Genomic DNA, 15,117 nt, shown 5'->3' on the forward strand with positions numbered 1-15,117 from the left:
AAGTGAAACATAAGTATCAATACTTACTTCATCATCATGAGGCTCCTACATGTGAGTATCCCCATCCATCCATGTCTGCAAACTGCACGATCTTGGTCCAACTTGATCAATCTCAAGTTCATCCTCCATCGTTGTCACGTCTGCAACATCCTTGGTTATCACGGCTTCCTCTTCCTTGTTAGCACAATTTGCAACTTCATCTTACTCCATTGTCCAACCAAGTTGAAGAAGTTTGTCTTCAACATTCTTTTCCAAGACTTCAAGTTCCTTTCGGATCTGGGGATTCTCTTCTTTCATTCGCTTCAACCTGTATAAGGTAAGCAAGAGCTTCCCTTCGCATTCTTCCAAACCTGCCATGTCTTGTCATTTAGCTTGGCCCAAGCACTAAGCTTTACCCCTGCTAAACCTGCTTCACCATTCACCAGCTTCACCAAGTTCCCTGCAATCATGAACCGGCCCTTGTTCCACTTGTATGTGAAACCAGCTTCCTTCACCTGCAAGTGCCTGCTTCCACTGTCACTTCGTTACGAGCAACCCTACTCTAACACCAGCTCCAACCGAGCTCTGATACCAACTGTCAAGGTTGGTATCAGCGTTTCGTCAAGCTTCTTCAACCCTGAATCGGCTCTGATACCAACTGTCACGCCCCTACACCTGCGGTAGTCTTTCAACCGCTTATAGCGAGGTGCGGCACTACCAATCGTTTTCTTTTCACCAATACTTATGATTGTAGACTATGCCTAACCTTCCACTTTTCCTACTTAGTCTCTGTTTCGCAACCAAGTATTATTAATGTGTTCCTTTATACCAATGAATACCCATACACATTCATTATCAACAGCATTATATAAGAGAAATGAACAACAGTATAAAGGGAGGGGCAACTCCCTACAATATGAGTCTGCCCGAATCAATATATTATACAATCTTCACTTTTACAATGTACAAGCTAAATCTTGGGAAACCCCAAATTTACACTTAGTTAATTTTCACAACTTCGGCAAACTCGGTTGCCCAGCTCGTCGGCACCTCCGCACGGTCGCCGCACGACTCTCCAACCCTTCGTTCACCTCTTCGCACTCTTGTGTCGTTTGCCCAACTTGGGCGCGCCTTCAAGTCGCCACCACTGTTTTACGAAACGGCCGAGTTGAAACCGAAACGGCCGTTTCGGACCGTTTCAATAGCCAAAACATTGACCCGGCTCGGCTGACCAAGTCAGCTATGACTCGGCCGAGTCATCCAATGACTCGGCCGAGTCATAGCTGACTCGGTCAACCCGGCCGGGTCCATATTGACTCGGCCGAGTCATGGAAAGGACGGCTGGGCAGCGGTTTTTATAAAAAAAAATCATTTTTTTGCTGATATTTGGTAAAGTTAAGTAGGGTTTGTGGATTCCAAAGGGTAATGTTGAAAAAGCAGTGGCTATTTTACTGAAACTGGTATTTGAGAAAGGCATTTCTAAAATTCAGAGACTAGGTGACTCCAAGCAAGTTACAGATTGGATTAATGGATCAATAGGCATGCAGAATCTAGTATTGAGGCCTTTGTTTGAAACTTTGAACAATTCAAGCTGATGGAACATGTTTTTGATGACATTTACTACTCCCATATCTACAGGGAGAACAGCATCGAAGCAGATGCCCTGTCAAAACAACACGGAAGCAGACGCCCTGTTTTGCAGAATTTTTTTGTCCTTTTGGATGTCATATTGGACTATAACTCCAGGACAGTTTTTTTCTTTTTTGAAGTTATGATGACAGTTTGGCTACTTAGGCTACTTAACTTTACCAAATATCAGCAAAAAAATTCATTTTTTTGCTGATATTTGGTAAAGTTAAGTAGCCTACTTTGATCATATGTTGTCTTCCATGTATATTATAATGTTGTGTGTTTGGAAACTTGAATGAAAATCTTTAAAATTATGTTTAAAATATTTAAAATTATGTTTTTTTATAAAAAAAATAAATATTTAATGTATTTTTTACAACGACCGAGTCATTGAAATCGAGCCGGCCGAGTCATTGCCGAGTCGGAGTCGATCCTCGGCCGAGTCCGAGTCCGAGTCCGAGTTGTAAAACATTGGTCGCCACACACAGGCGCCTCCAACCGAGACACACTTCCGTTCACAACCCAACACACCAACAAGACTTCGTGCACACTTGCACGATGGGCGGGCGCTCACCCGAGTCGCCAAGACACCCACGCCAAGTCGTCGCACAAAACGGGCGCCACACGTTCACCATGCATGCCTTGCCCAACCACCGGGCGCACCTTCGCCCAACACCAAGTACGACTCTCCTTCACCGTGCGTTCACCCAAGACCGGCGCATGAGATGTGCGCCTCCCCTCTTGAACTGCGCACTAGAAACTGCGCACTTCCTTCCTTGTGCGAAGATGAGAAGTGATTGTCGAATGTTGAAATGCTCCAACGCTTTCCATAATATATATGCACCATGGCATGTGGGTGGGCTGCCCAGCCGACCGCCCACACACGCCATACACGCACCCTTTGAACGCTTGTTTAAGTCAGCCCCGCCCTCCATGGCATGTCGGCCAACCCCCATCGCAAAGCCTCCAATCATGGGTATAAACCACGCTCCACACTTGTCGTTCACCAAGTGTTCGCAAGTCTTTGTCGCAAATCGTCGCAAGGTCCTCCGTCGCATCGCATAACCGGCTGTCGCACCGTCGTTTGGTCGTGCACGACCACTCGTCGCACCTCCAACACGCGCCCGGTCGCTTGGCGCCCAACCGCGTCGCACATCTCCGAAGGCTTTACAAGCTCCCTCTAAATTTCGATTTCCTTCACGGAAATCCTTTTGCCAATCACTATCAAACCACCCCTCTCTGATCTCTCTTTGCTTTTGCTCAGCAGTGGATCTAGATTTCTTGGCAAGAAATCTTCTAAGGAAATGATTCCCTCTACTTTGCTTCTGCCCCACTAGGTACTGTTATGCACCCACAAAATCAGCACCCCACCAGCAACTCTAGATGAAATTTACGCTGCACCTCTAGCCACGGCAACCGAAAAAACGAGACTCAACAGTGTCTACGCTGGCCCAGTAACCACTGCGTTGCTCTCTGCAGTAACAGCGCCAGCCAAACAGGATGACGCAGGCTCTGTGTGAGCCTCCCTTGGTGACTGCGTCACCCCTCCTCTGCTATCTCAGCCAGAAACTGCGTTGTCACTCGGGACAATTGCCTTCACACACATATTTTCCTCTGTCCTTTCTTTGATGGCTTCAGTCCTCCTTGATCTGCAATCACTCTGATACCATGTGAAAATTTGTGAACCTAACAAACCAGAAATCCTATTGCAGTAAACTGATTTGCATTACCTACTTGTGTTCTTCATTTTAACAAGTTATTTTCAGAGATATTCATAAAATATTAATGCAAATACACTACAGCCTACACCATTATATAGATCAAGTACCGAAAAATAAATGAGACAACCACACAAAGGACACACTTAACCCGATGCAGGAAAACCGGTGCAGTGGATATGAGGGTTTTATTATTAAGCAAATTTTTGAATACAACTAGGGTGCCAAATCCCTCACCCAACAGAGAATAAACCTGGTAGATGTACCTCTATCCGGAGATAGATATTTTGGCGAATCCAACAACTGGATGAACAAACCCCACAGGTGATTGTGTTGTCCCTAGTGCTGTGTAGCGATGGCTGCTCCAAGCTCTGCGCTGGAACTGCGTCACCTCCTATAGGAGCTGTGTCACCCTCCCAGTGAACCTTCCCAGCTCAGAAATCAATTTGCTGAACTGCTGCTCTCTCTACCTCACAGAAACCCCAGTGCTGCCTCTAAGTGTCTGTGTTAGCTCCTTTAGCCTCTGCATCATCCTTTCTGGAGCTGCGTTGTCTCTCCTTGGTGTTGCTCTGCCTCTCTGCTATGTATTCTCGGCCTTGGACTGAAGTCCCTCTGCCGAACTAACCCTCTTGCACTAGAAACTCACTTCGAAATTCTCAGCAAACCACGCCCTAGAATTTCGAACTAACTCAAGTGCTGCTCTGTGTGTGTGTTCTCCAACTGACCCCAAGCCTTCCTTTATACTTTTCCTGTTGAGAAATCAACATTCGTGATCTAATCTCTCTAATCAACGACTAAGATTAAATTAGACTTGATCTTCGTCTCTTAGAAGCGTCTCACCCATATTTTCATTAATACCCATTAATATTTTAATTTTCCTAAGTTTAGACTTAGGAACCCCATTAAAAATATTGATTATTTTAATAAAATACTATCCGGCTAGAATTTCACCAAACAATTTCTGCGTCTTGGAGATGTCATGTGTTCTAGCCCCTCCACAAAATTTCGGAGCTAGAGCACATCCGATGCTACCCAAAAATCAACATTGATAATGATGATGATGGTTGTTTAGCTATCTCCACAATCACTGATGATGACTGCAAGTCCTCCCCCTCCCTTCTCTAATAGCTAAGAAACACAAATGAATAAAATAAAATCCAAAAATTGCTTTAAGTCTCATGGGTTCCACTAGCAGTTGATCTTTTGGCTTGTGGCAAGATTTTTCCCTGAAAAACGCGATGTTAATTTTGAGAAAAAAACATGATTTTTCCAAGCTAGAAAATTCGCTGGCCGAAAAAAGTGCAACTTTTGAGCACATCGCCAAAATTTCGGCAATTTTATCAACATTGCTTCCACCTAAGCCTATTTCTTCAATAGCTGGAAGGGGCAACAACAAATGTACAAGATTAATTATGAAGTGGATGGCATGCTTGGATTCAGTTAGGCCCCATCCAGATTGCAAAGAGGAAAACAAAACACAAATTATGAAATTGGGGTTATGGTTCACTAGACTTGCAATGTGTTGACCCCAATGTTATCTGAACCAGACTGTTCATCGAACCAGTAGAGCCCAAAAATGTGAATTAAACTAGAATGGGAAAAATAGACCAATACAAATTTGAAAAAAAGAAACATATATATTCACGTGCATCCATATGAATCCAAACCATTATACACAAATATGCAAAGTTTCTCATATATATAGCAAGGGTACACATAACCAAAATAGTACCAAGTGCTCTGAACCAGAAATACATCGACAAAGAGACTCTAGATGGCCTCTAGAGTTTCAAAGAAAAAAATAATGCTACAAAAAATACCTACATATCATCAAAATCATTTCCTATGTTGAGATCTCCATCATCAATGTCATTTAAACATTAAAACAAGATAGAAAAAGCTTAACATGTCAAATTGAGATTTTGTTTGTGTGATGGGTACATTTTTACTAGGGTCATGACAAAGGAGTTCAAATGTCAATGCCACCAACATTGAGGTACATTGAGGGCTTGGTGCTCTTGATTAAATGCTACTTCCATACCCTGATACATGACAGACTTCAATGGAAACATTGCAATCCCCCCAATCTTTTAATCCTGAAAACTGTTAAAGTCTGTTGGATTTTGAGTGGGATCTAAAATTCTACTTTCTCCATATGAAATCCAATGAGGTTGGAACCACTCTCAAACATCTTGAAATAATTAAGTAAAAGGATGATAATTTTACTTTAAGAATGTAACATTACCATTAATTGCATAGCATTAGTAGGGCAATAAGGTCAAATACTAGGCTGCCCCATTCATAAATTATTGTTTTTTAGGGTCATTGGTAGTATTGTATGAAACCGGCTGATTATGTACAGAACCGGCCAGTTTGGTACCAAAATAGCTTTTTTCTGGTTGGTGACAGTGGTTCGGACCGGTTTTCCCTCAGAAAACAGTTGGACTGTCCGACTGGCCCATTCAGTCCAGTCTGGTCCAGTTCTTATAACACTGGTTGACCTCCCTGATTTAGTGTGTGTGTTTTTCACTCCTGTTAGAATCTGAAAGTTATGTAAGTCCTTTGAATCAGTACTATTTATGAATAGGAGTGGAACTACAGCTATCAGCAGTCCTTGAAGTATCTATTGATCTAATTTGCTATTGTTTTGCAGAATTCTTTTGTCTTATGTCATGTTTTCAAGAAGAGTGAACTTGGGGCAAAAAATGGAGAACAGTACACAGCACCAGTTGAGAAGGATGATTTATCTCTTACAAAGAAAGATCCCTCACCTTATCACTTTGGTGACATTGAAGTGCACTCAGAAGATCGGTCAAAGCCAGTGGAATCGGTTGATGCAATTTCAAGTTTAACACCAAAATTCTCATTGAAGATTTTAAATGATACAACTGGAGATAATGCCACACTTAATACATGGTTGGACATATTTCTGGATGACTCTAATTCAAACTCTTCATGTGTAGCACCTAACAAGGACACAATTAACACACAGGTTTGTTGTTGGTTCTCTCTTGCTTTTCCAAATGTTGATTGTTTGGTGTATGCTTAGATCTTGTTTAGATCATTTACAATAGTTTTTGGTGGAGCATGCAAATTGACTGGCTTTGTCCAAAGTTTTGCTGAATTTATGTCTTGAGTCTGTGATATTAAAACAAAATGAATTCTGCAGTATTTCCCTTTAAGCTCAAATGTCCACAAATCCAGTGTAGTTTTACCAGACCCTACTTCATATATATAATCGAAATAATTTTTAGTCTGTGTGGATGAGGTCTTTAACTTTGAAACAGGTTTATCACACCGACATCGTTATCTTTGTTCATACCTGTTTGAACCAGAGTATTATTTTAATTTTTACCGACTTGACGTATTGAATTTTACATTTGAGCAGCCTAAATTTATTGACATTCCAATTTTTTCTTCATGCAAAAATACCTAGTGGCATTCACATTTCTTACATATATACTTGCTGCTTTATTCTTTCTAATTTATATTTTGTGAAAGGAGTTCTAGTTTCTTTTTTGAGGTCTTTTAAGGACGGTTAATCAAACCCATATCCTGACCTTTTTCCCTTACGGTTTTGAGGCAGGGTGTATGATTTTACCCATTTGACTTGTTGGATTTTACCTTTGAGCAGCATGAATTGATTTACGTTCCAATTTCTTTATTTAGTTAGCTATTGGCATTCACATTGCTTCAATGTAACTTTCCTGCTTTATTGTGTCTACTAGTTATACTGTATCAGATAAATTCTAAACTCTATTTATGTTACAGCTTGTGAAAGTTATCTTTATCTTTTTTCAGTTTGATGCTGTGCTAGACAATCCAAGGATGCAGTGTGAATCTGCATGTCTCGATGAAAGTGAGTTTCCACAAATTCCAGTTGATCTAAGCTTTTTCCGCTACGAAGTTCAAAATGGATATTTAGACACATTTTTTGAAGAAGAAAGGATGCTAGAGGAAATGTCATTTGCTGCCTCCCAGGTTTACAATAACTCTAAGGCATATCATTCTTCCCTTGGTGATGTATTTGCTGATATTTTGAATGGAGGTTGTATAAAACTCAAGAGTCTAATGCCTTCCATAGAGGAGATGGAGCATCATGATTCTGGTTTATGGGAGGTACCTAATAGCTCACTTGATCGTGGGGGAACTGGAATCCAAATAAGCTCTCATAGTTCGATGTTGCAGGGTCACCAACGAGGATTTTTATTTGATGGTACAGCTGCAAGAGTTTGTTTGCAACTCCATAAAATGGAAGATTCTGAAGAAAGATATGAAAAAGATTTGAGTGTGCGAAAATTGCAAAATACATCAAATGATATGTATGATGGTAACAATGGTTCTACATGTGGTCCAGAAACGCAGCAACTGCACTTTGATCGATCTGATGGGCAGAAATGTGATTCACACGAGAGAAAAATAAATGAAAAGGTATTTGTTTGATGAAAGTTTTAGTCAGTCCAAAATGGACGCTTCTGATTCTTAAAGACTTGATAATCTTCTATCTGCGATATCTATTTCACCTACCACAGCCACATTCTTGTGGCTGGGAAATGTCAGCAGCTTTTCTATCAGGTTTGGGGAAACTTTAATTGTTGTCATTGTTTTTCCCACATCTTCTATCTGACACGCCCATTTCACCTACCACAGCCACATTCTTGTGGCTTTGAAATGTCAGCAGCTTTGTTGTCAAGTTTGGGGCAACTTTAATTGTTGCCATTGTTTCGCTTACCAAATTGGTGAAGTGTGGGATGTATCAATAGGATTGTTTGCATTTCTGTAGATTATGTCTTGAGTTTTGATGTTCTTTGGTTGCACAATGGATAGGAGTTTGCCCTACTCACCTAGTATATTTGGATGCAGAATAACAGAGAAAATGAAGATTCTGCACCTGAAGATTTGTCAACAGATATGGCTTGTGAAATTGATGGTATGTAAACATCTATGATTTTCTTAACACTAAAATACCAGGTTACAATGACAAAGCATATTGTGTACTTTGACGATTGCTGTGTGATACCACTACAAAGTGCAAAAAAGAAAAGAAAAGAAAAGAAGCCAAAATTTAAGCACTTAAGTCATCTCTATTGGGTGCAGGGTTGTATTTTCTAAAACATGATCAAATTGTAGATGCTGCAAACTCTGTATTTGTTTCTAATTTTGTCGAAGATGTTAGAACTGCAGTGTTGAAAAATTGGGCATCAGCAAAAAATTGGCGAGGGTCCAGAAAACATCTTTTTGGAAACAAGGGCAAAAAAATTGGCAAAAAAAAAAAAAAAAAAAAAAAAAAAAAAAAAAACCACAACAAACATTAAAAATTTCAAAATATATTCATTTGTTTCAAAATTCTAAACATATAAAGCAACAACAACACTAAATAAACACATTGGCACATAAATATGGAGAAAGCACGAATATATATGATGTAGTGGATGTCAAATAAAATTGATACATCAAAGTCAATATGAAATCCTGCTATACACTAATAGCTGTCCAATCAAGGTCTCAAAAGTGGAGAACCAATACAAAATAGCTTCACATATATAAATGTTTTCATCATCATGAGTTATATGTACAATGACAAAAGAAACAAAACTAGCTGTTAGCTATTTGAGATCAATGCCCTCTCCCCCCTTTTATGGGAAAAGATGATGGGCTGTTTGCCAGGCCTAACAGCAACTGCACCAAATGTTGGATGATTACTGATGGGTATAAAACTATTCTCATCAATATCTATAGACGGTGGTGCTGATGTTGGCACATTCTACCCCTCCTAGTATTGTACTTGTTCCTCCTCTAACCATGCAAGTGACTCCATGATGGGAACCTCATACTCCACCCTCCACTTAGACAATAAATCAATAGTGTCTTAAGAAATGGCATCCACATTTGGTCTTCTAACTTTTCTCCATTTTCTTCATCCATAGTCAAAGATTGTAATGGACATACATCAAAGCATTGAGACATGAGAACTCCAACTTGTAAGAGTCATAAAAAATTTAATGAGTCTTGAGTCTTGACTCACGAGGCTCATAAATTACAATAAATGTAATTGCTCAGTTGAAGTTCAAAGTTCTAACCTGTTGTGCTTCTTTGAGTGTATTTTCTCAAATACACACCAATTGCACTCACATCCTGAATCGCTATAGGCCAACTGAGAATTCCAACAACAAATTTGTGCAAATTTGGTGCCCTTGCACCATTGTTTTGCCACCAAACATCTACAACAAAATAAAGAAACCATAATTAAATTTCAAAATAAAACATAATTGAATTTAAAAAATTTATGTTCTAAATTCTAATGACTTGTCATTTATGTGGCATCCAGGTGGCCCTTTCACGAATAGCATCATCAAAGCCAAATAGTCTAGTACCATCTTGATACCTCAATATTTCACAATTGATTGTGCTGCAAATCTTAGGATCAAGTACCATCCTATGAAGACAAGAATGGAGCCCTTCCTTCACCTCGTCATCAAAATCAAAGTTGCATTTGTAGGAAAATGTAGAGTTGGGGAAAAGTGTCGTCGCATGAATGGATCGATGGAGCATCCCTGGCTACTTACTATCAATCAAATTCCATAACATCATTTGTTTATTAAACCCAAGGGTACCCTTGTCCACATAATAAGCTTGGATAGTCTCATTGGCCCTATCCATGGCCTCATACGGATAAGCCATTGCAGGGTTATCACTATCAACCAACCTCAAAACCTTTACTAAAGATTCACTAATTGAGCACACTTCTTCGACTCCTTGCCATATGGAGTTAGCGTACACCAATTTAGCAATGGCTTTCCCATTCTCTTTCCTGTTGTATGTATAAACACGCCACTTATCACAAACAAACATTTGTTTCAACTCAAACTGACATTGAGGCAAAGACTAATGAGTAATGAAGTTGGTGGAAAAAGCTTGTGATTGCAAGATGCCACAACACCCTATTTCTTGTGCATCTCCTCATGAGGCTAAGAACAAAAGCATGGTTATATTTGAACTTGGAGATGCCCCTAGCCATATCAACCGCCCACTTGATGAAGGAGAGTTTCCCCATATCCTCAAGCATCAAATTGATACAATGTGCAGCACATGGAGTCCAAAACAATGAGTGGTGCTTGTCCATAAGCATCCTACTAGTAGCCACATAATTAGTTGCACTGCCTATTATGATTTGCACCACATTATGCAAACCAATCTCTTGGAGGAACCCATCCAACAACTCACATATCAATGTTGCATCTTTTACATGAGTTGATGCATCCATTGATTTAATAAACATGGTACCTTTAGGGCAATGTACCATGAAATCTAGATAGGTCCCACCCTTCTTATCTTCCCATCCATTAGACATCGATGTGCATCCAAGATCTCCCATGAGTGCTTCAACTCCGCCCCTGCAACTCCTCATATGTAGCGCTTTTATACCCTGGGCCCACAACAACGATGACATCACACATTGGCTGCCAAAATGAATTGTTTTTGGTGATGCTGAGAGGTAAGTCACTCCAGAAAAGACACCTCCCCATAACCATGTTTACTTCTTGCTTCTCCCTGTTTTTTTATCATTGACTTAATGGAAGGTGTCATGAATAAAATATATAAAAATAATATAAATAAATAATAATCATAATAATAATTAATTAAATTATAATTAGTTGTTGAAGAGGCATGTCTCTAAAGACATGACCATTCATGAAGGTGTGAAAATTCAGTGAGCCTGAATCCTACTACAACAATTGATAATGTTTCTTCTATTTGTTAAATTAATCAAACGAATTATTTGCAGTTTTCTACGGTAAATATCGAAACATATACGCTGTAGCCTTCACAAATACAACACTGCGGGAGAAATAAAAACACTGGAAGAATAGATGCAGACACACAATAATATACTGTTATTTTTTGACCAATGTCCCCATAAAAACCCAACTTGGGAAAACTGGTGCAATAGCTAAGGGTTTCATTATTATGTAGTAGTAAATCTGAGTACAAATCTATGGAAGCTCAAATCTAGCTTTCCATACAAAGAAAATGACTGACAGAAGTCTAGTGAGAAAAATCCCACTTCCACCAGTGATCTGACACTGATCTTAGCTCAAGATGAGCTGCTCCTTGTTGCCTCTGCATCAGCCTTGCTTGGACCAACATCTCTCTCACTCTGTTGATCAATTGCTACTCTGGAAACTTGATCTTTTGCCCTCTGGGCTCCCACTCTAGCTCCTGCCACTGATCTCGACTTCTCCTCAACAAAATACGAATCTCCCTCTGAAGCTTTGCGTTGCGTCTCTATGGATTACATTGTCTCTCTGTTATGCACTCGCCAGACTAGAAAAACTTCCTTTCAGCCTTACTATCCCTGCCCCTCTCTCACTGCTCCGAAACTACTGAATCACCTCTAGCAACATACGTTTGCTACTCTGGAGTGCGATTTCCTAGCAATATCGAATTCCTTGCTCCTCAAGTGTGTTCTCCAACCCCCATCGAATTTCTTCTTATAATCTCTTGTTGAGACATCAACGACCAATATTAAAACATAATCGATGGCTAAGATTAACTAGAACTTGATCCATGTCTTCTTCTAGAAGATTCTCACCATGACTTAATTAATACCTATTAATTAATCAATTTTCCTAAGTTTAGACTTAGGCACCATTAAAAAAAGATTAATTATTTTAATTAAATCGTCTCTAGGTGGAATTTCTATAAACGATTTCTGGGTTTTGGAGAATACATGTATTCTAGCCTCTCTACCAAATTTCGTGGCTAGAACACAATCAATGCTACAAAAACTAACAAAAGGGGCACCTGCCTAGGTATATAAGCGGACCCTCATTTGTAACCATAATATCTCATATGAATTATGTTATATACTATTCAATATATATTTCTATTCTCAATGGACATCTTCATATTCCGAGTGTTCTAGAGTATTTAACTCGTGTGTGTACGAACTTTGTTCGTAACATTGGTATCAGTGCCACATTCTCCGATCTTGGCCTTTGTCCATCAACCCTCCTTCAACTTCGTTGTTGTTGTGATTGAAGCGTTTCGCTACACAGTTTTGGAGATTCTCCTTTTTCGTCGTTAGGCCTTTGGCAAAAAAGATATTACATATATATAAGGAAATAAAAAATAAAGTCAAAATATATATTAAAAAAGTCTATAAAAAAAGGAAAATGCCTTAGGCCATAAAAACAAAACAAAAGAAAAAAACATTATAAATATATATAAGGAAAGGATTAAAAAAAAATATATATATATATATATATATATATAAACAGAAAACAAAAAATGTTACTATTTGCAGACGTTGCTGCAGGAAGTTGTCATCATTCCCTGCTCCACCCGACAATCCTTCACTCAACCGTCTCTTTCCTCTTGTCCGCCGACAATCCAATAGTCGACTAGCCGAATCCATCCGCAATGCCTTTCCAGTCCAATCCGAACTGCCGCAAACCAACCAGCAAGTTGTGATGTCAACTCTCCCAATGCCACCGCCGGATCCCCTGTTAAGTTCGATTTCTATCCACCGCTTCCCCCCACCCACCTGCAGTGGTCTTCTCACTCGCCGCCAACAGCCAATCCCTACATTCGATCTCGACCAGTCGTCGTGCTTAAAACAGTCACGTCCACGGCGGATGCTACGGCGTGATCCCTGTCTTGACTGCTGCGAAATTTTTTTTGTTCCCACCACTCCGTGTTGTCTCACACGTATAATGAAGACATTCGCTACCCTGCTGCTCTTTCTATAAGCTCACCTAAACTTGTAATTAAGTCGAGCATTTTATCCATCTATTCTTGTAAGCAAAGAGTACACTTAAATTGCCAAATCAAATATCTCACTATCCATTCAACTAAATCATTGTGTTGATTGAATAATCTAAGGTTTTAGAAAAGATAAAGGGATTATCCAAGGAAATAACTACATTATATAATAATATTGGAGATATATTAAAGTCAAAATTGTAAAGGAAAATAAAATTATTAAATAATTCTCAAGGTTCTATTCAATTTAAAAAGGCAGGTGATTTTTAGAAAAGGTTATCGAAGTTTTCAAGGGTAATTTAAAGGTAAAATGAGAGTAGTGAAAATCATTAAAGTGGCAATTGAAATAATTGTAAGTTTATAGAATTTTATAAAAGAAAAAAGAAAAGAAAAAGAGGAGTGATATATATTAAGTACTCTTATAAAGTCTATATATATATATAAAGTGAATAATTAAGGAGATAAAAAAAGTGAAGAAAAAGCAAAAAGATGACGTCCACAAGGAACCTTGGTTTCTTTTCAAAATGTCCTTTCTGTTCAGAAGGATATTCTAAATGTCATGAGTCTGTGAAAAATGTCACAAAACTTTTACTTTAGTTGAATATCAAAGTGACACACAAAAACAATCTTCAAAAGGAGATGTTAAGTTTTATGAAGGGATAAAACTATTAATGGTGACACTTGAGCGACAACATGCGGATTTTAGTAAAGAATTGAAGAAAATAGAATCCAACTTGCAAGTTGAACACCCAACACCACTCCTACAAGAAGATGTAATCCAATTAACCAAGAAACTACAGTTCGAAGATCAAGAGAATTCACATATTAAAAATTTAGAAGAAAAAATAGCCAAACTTCAGCAAAACAAGAAAGCATCACAACAAAAATATAAAGATCTTGAGGATATGCATTATAAGTAATGAAAAGGGATGAAGAAATTTCTCGCCTTAGGGACGGTTGTTGCACAAACTCGCAAGCCATGTAAATAGGAAAAATCTAGAGAGCACAACAATGCTTGAGATAGAGGCCCATTGTCACCACAGACTAAGTTCCCTACTCTTCTCGGATTTTCACCGATGAGAGGAGTCCTAGTATTGACTCACTTGTGATAGATTTGTATGTATGGTAGGTTTGGAGGAAAGGTGGCTCATTCAATGGAAAGGTTCAATAAATGTGTGAGCTCTTGGAGAAGCTAATAAGACTTTCCATGAAAAATCCCTTTAAAAAAAGCCTACACGAGACCTAGGGTTGATATATATGATGAGATATGAGTTCATACAAGATCAATGTAGACAAGAGAAAAGGCAATATAAGATTTACTTTAACAAGTACTAAAGCATATGCCTTGACAGAATCCCCAAGTTGAGGGATTAACCTCTAGGGTTCCCTCTTCGTGTGATAGCTAGGGCATCAAATTTCTAGAGATTCCACCATGGGAAATCCACCAAAACTTGAGGATCACTAGAGGAGACACTAAGGAAGGGTTCTATCCAGACGGAATTCAAAACACACTCTAATATTTTTCGCACCAAGCCCTAGAGAGGCATCCTTATCCTTAAAGGGACAAACCCTAGCAGTTGCTCTTATGGATGTCAATCTAACTTTAGCTTCACATCATCAGATTAACCTCCTTTGATACAAAAGGTACTAGCCACTTATTTTCCGCATATTACCTATATCCCTGACACTGCATTAATGAGGGACCTGTCCAAATGATCTTAGTACTGAATTTCAAGATGTAGACATAGTAATCCTTCATAAAAAAAAGTATTTACCATCCTTTGAGAAATACAACATTCTTGTAACCTTTAGAGAAAGCTTACCTCTAAAATTTGCTTCAATATATAAGATTGTTGTCTCTTTTGGTTTTGGAACTGTACTCAAAATGGGGATTACCTATATCCCTGACACTGCATTAATGAGGGACCTGTCCAAATGATCTTAGTACTGAATTTCAAGATGTAGACATAGTAATCCTTCATAAAAAAAAGTATTTACCATCCTTTGAGAAATACAACATTCTTGT

General features: G+C 38.9%; 1 protein-coding gene and 1 long non-coding RNA gene across 7 annotated transcripts in view; one reads left to right on the forward strand and one right to left on the reverse strand.

Annotated features, from left to right (window-relative positions):
* Positions 1-15,117, forward strand: part of LOC149218463 (uncharacterized) — a 277,028-nt gene that overhangs the window by 199,982 nt on the left and 61,929 nt on the right. Inside the window, exons 3-7 of one of the 5 annotated variants that reach the window (XM_089384070.1) lie at positions 5,980-6,318; positions 7,128-7,307; positions 7,515-7,542; positions 7,684-7,757; positions 8,190-8,256. In XM_089384070.1, the coding sequence (XP_089240196.1) occupies positions 5,980-6,318; positions 7,128-7,307; positions 7,515-7,542; positions 7,684-7,757; positions 8,190-8,256 (688 nt within the window). Of the gene's footprint in view, positions 1-5,979; positions 6,319-7,127; positions 7,758-8,189; positions 8,257-15,117 lie in introns of all 5 variants that reach the window. The other 4 variants (XM_089384067.1, XM_089384068.1, XM_089384066.1 and 1 more) reach the window with 4 other exon arrangements.
* The window catches only part of LOC149218465 (uncharacterized), an 88,923-nt gene that overhangs the window by 71,905 nt on the left and 1,901 nt on the right, over positions 1-15,117 (reverse strand). For both annotated transcript variants that reach the window (XR_016249176.1, XR_016249177.1), the window contains exon 2: positions 14,915-15,018. This is a non-coding gene — a long non-coding RNA (uncharacterized LOC149218465). The remainder of the gene's footprint in view (positions 1-14,914; positions 15,019-15,117) is intronic.

This window comes from Pinus tabuliformis, chromosome Q (genome assembly GCF_031772625.1).
Source record: "Pinus tabuliformis cultivar Carrire ecotype Pingquan chromosome Q, CPIR1, whole genome shotgun sequence".
In the NCBI taxonomy this organism is placed as follows: Eukaryota; Viridiplantae; Streptophyta; class Pinopsida; order Pinales; family Pinaceae; genus Pinus; species Pinus tabuliformis.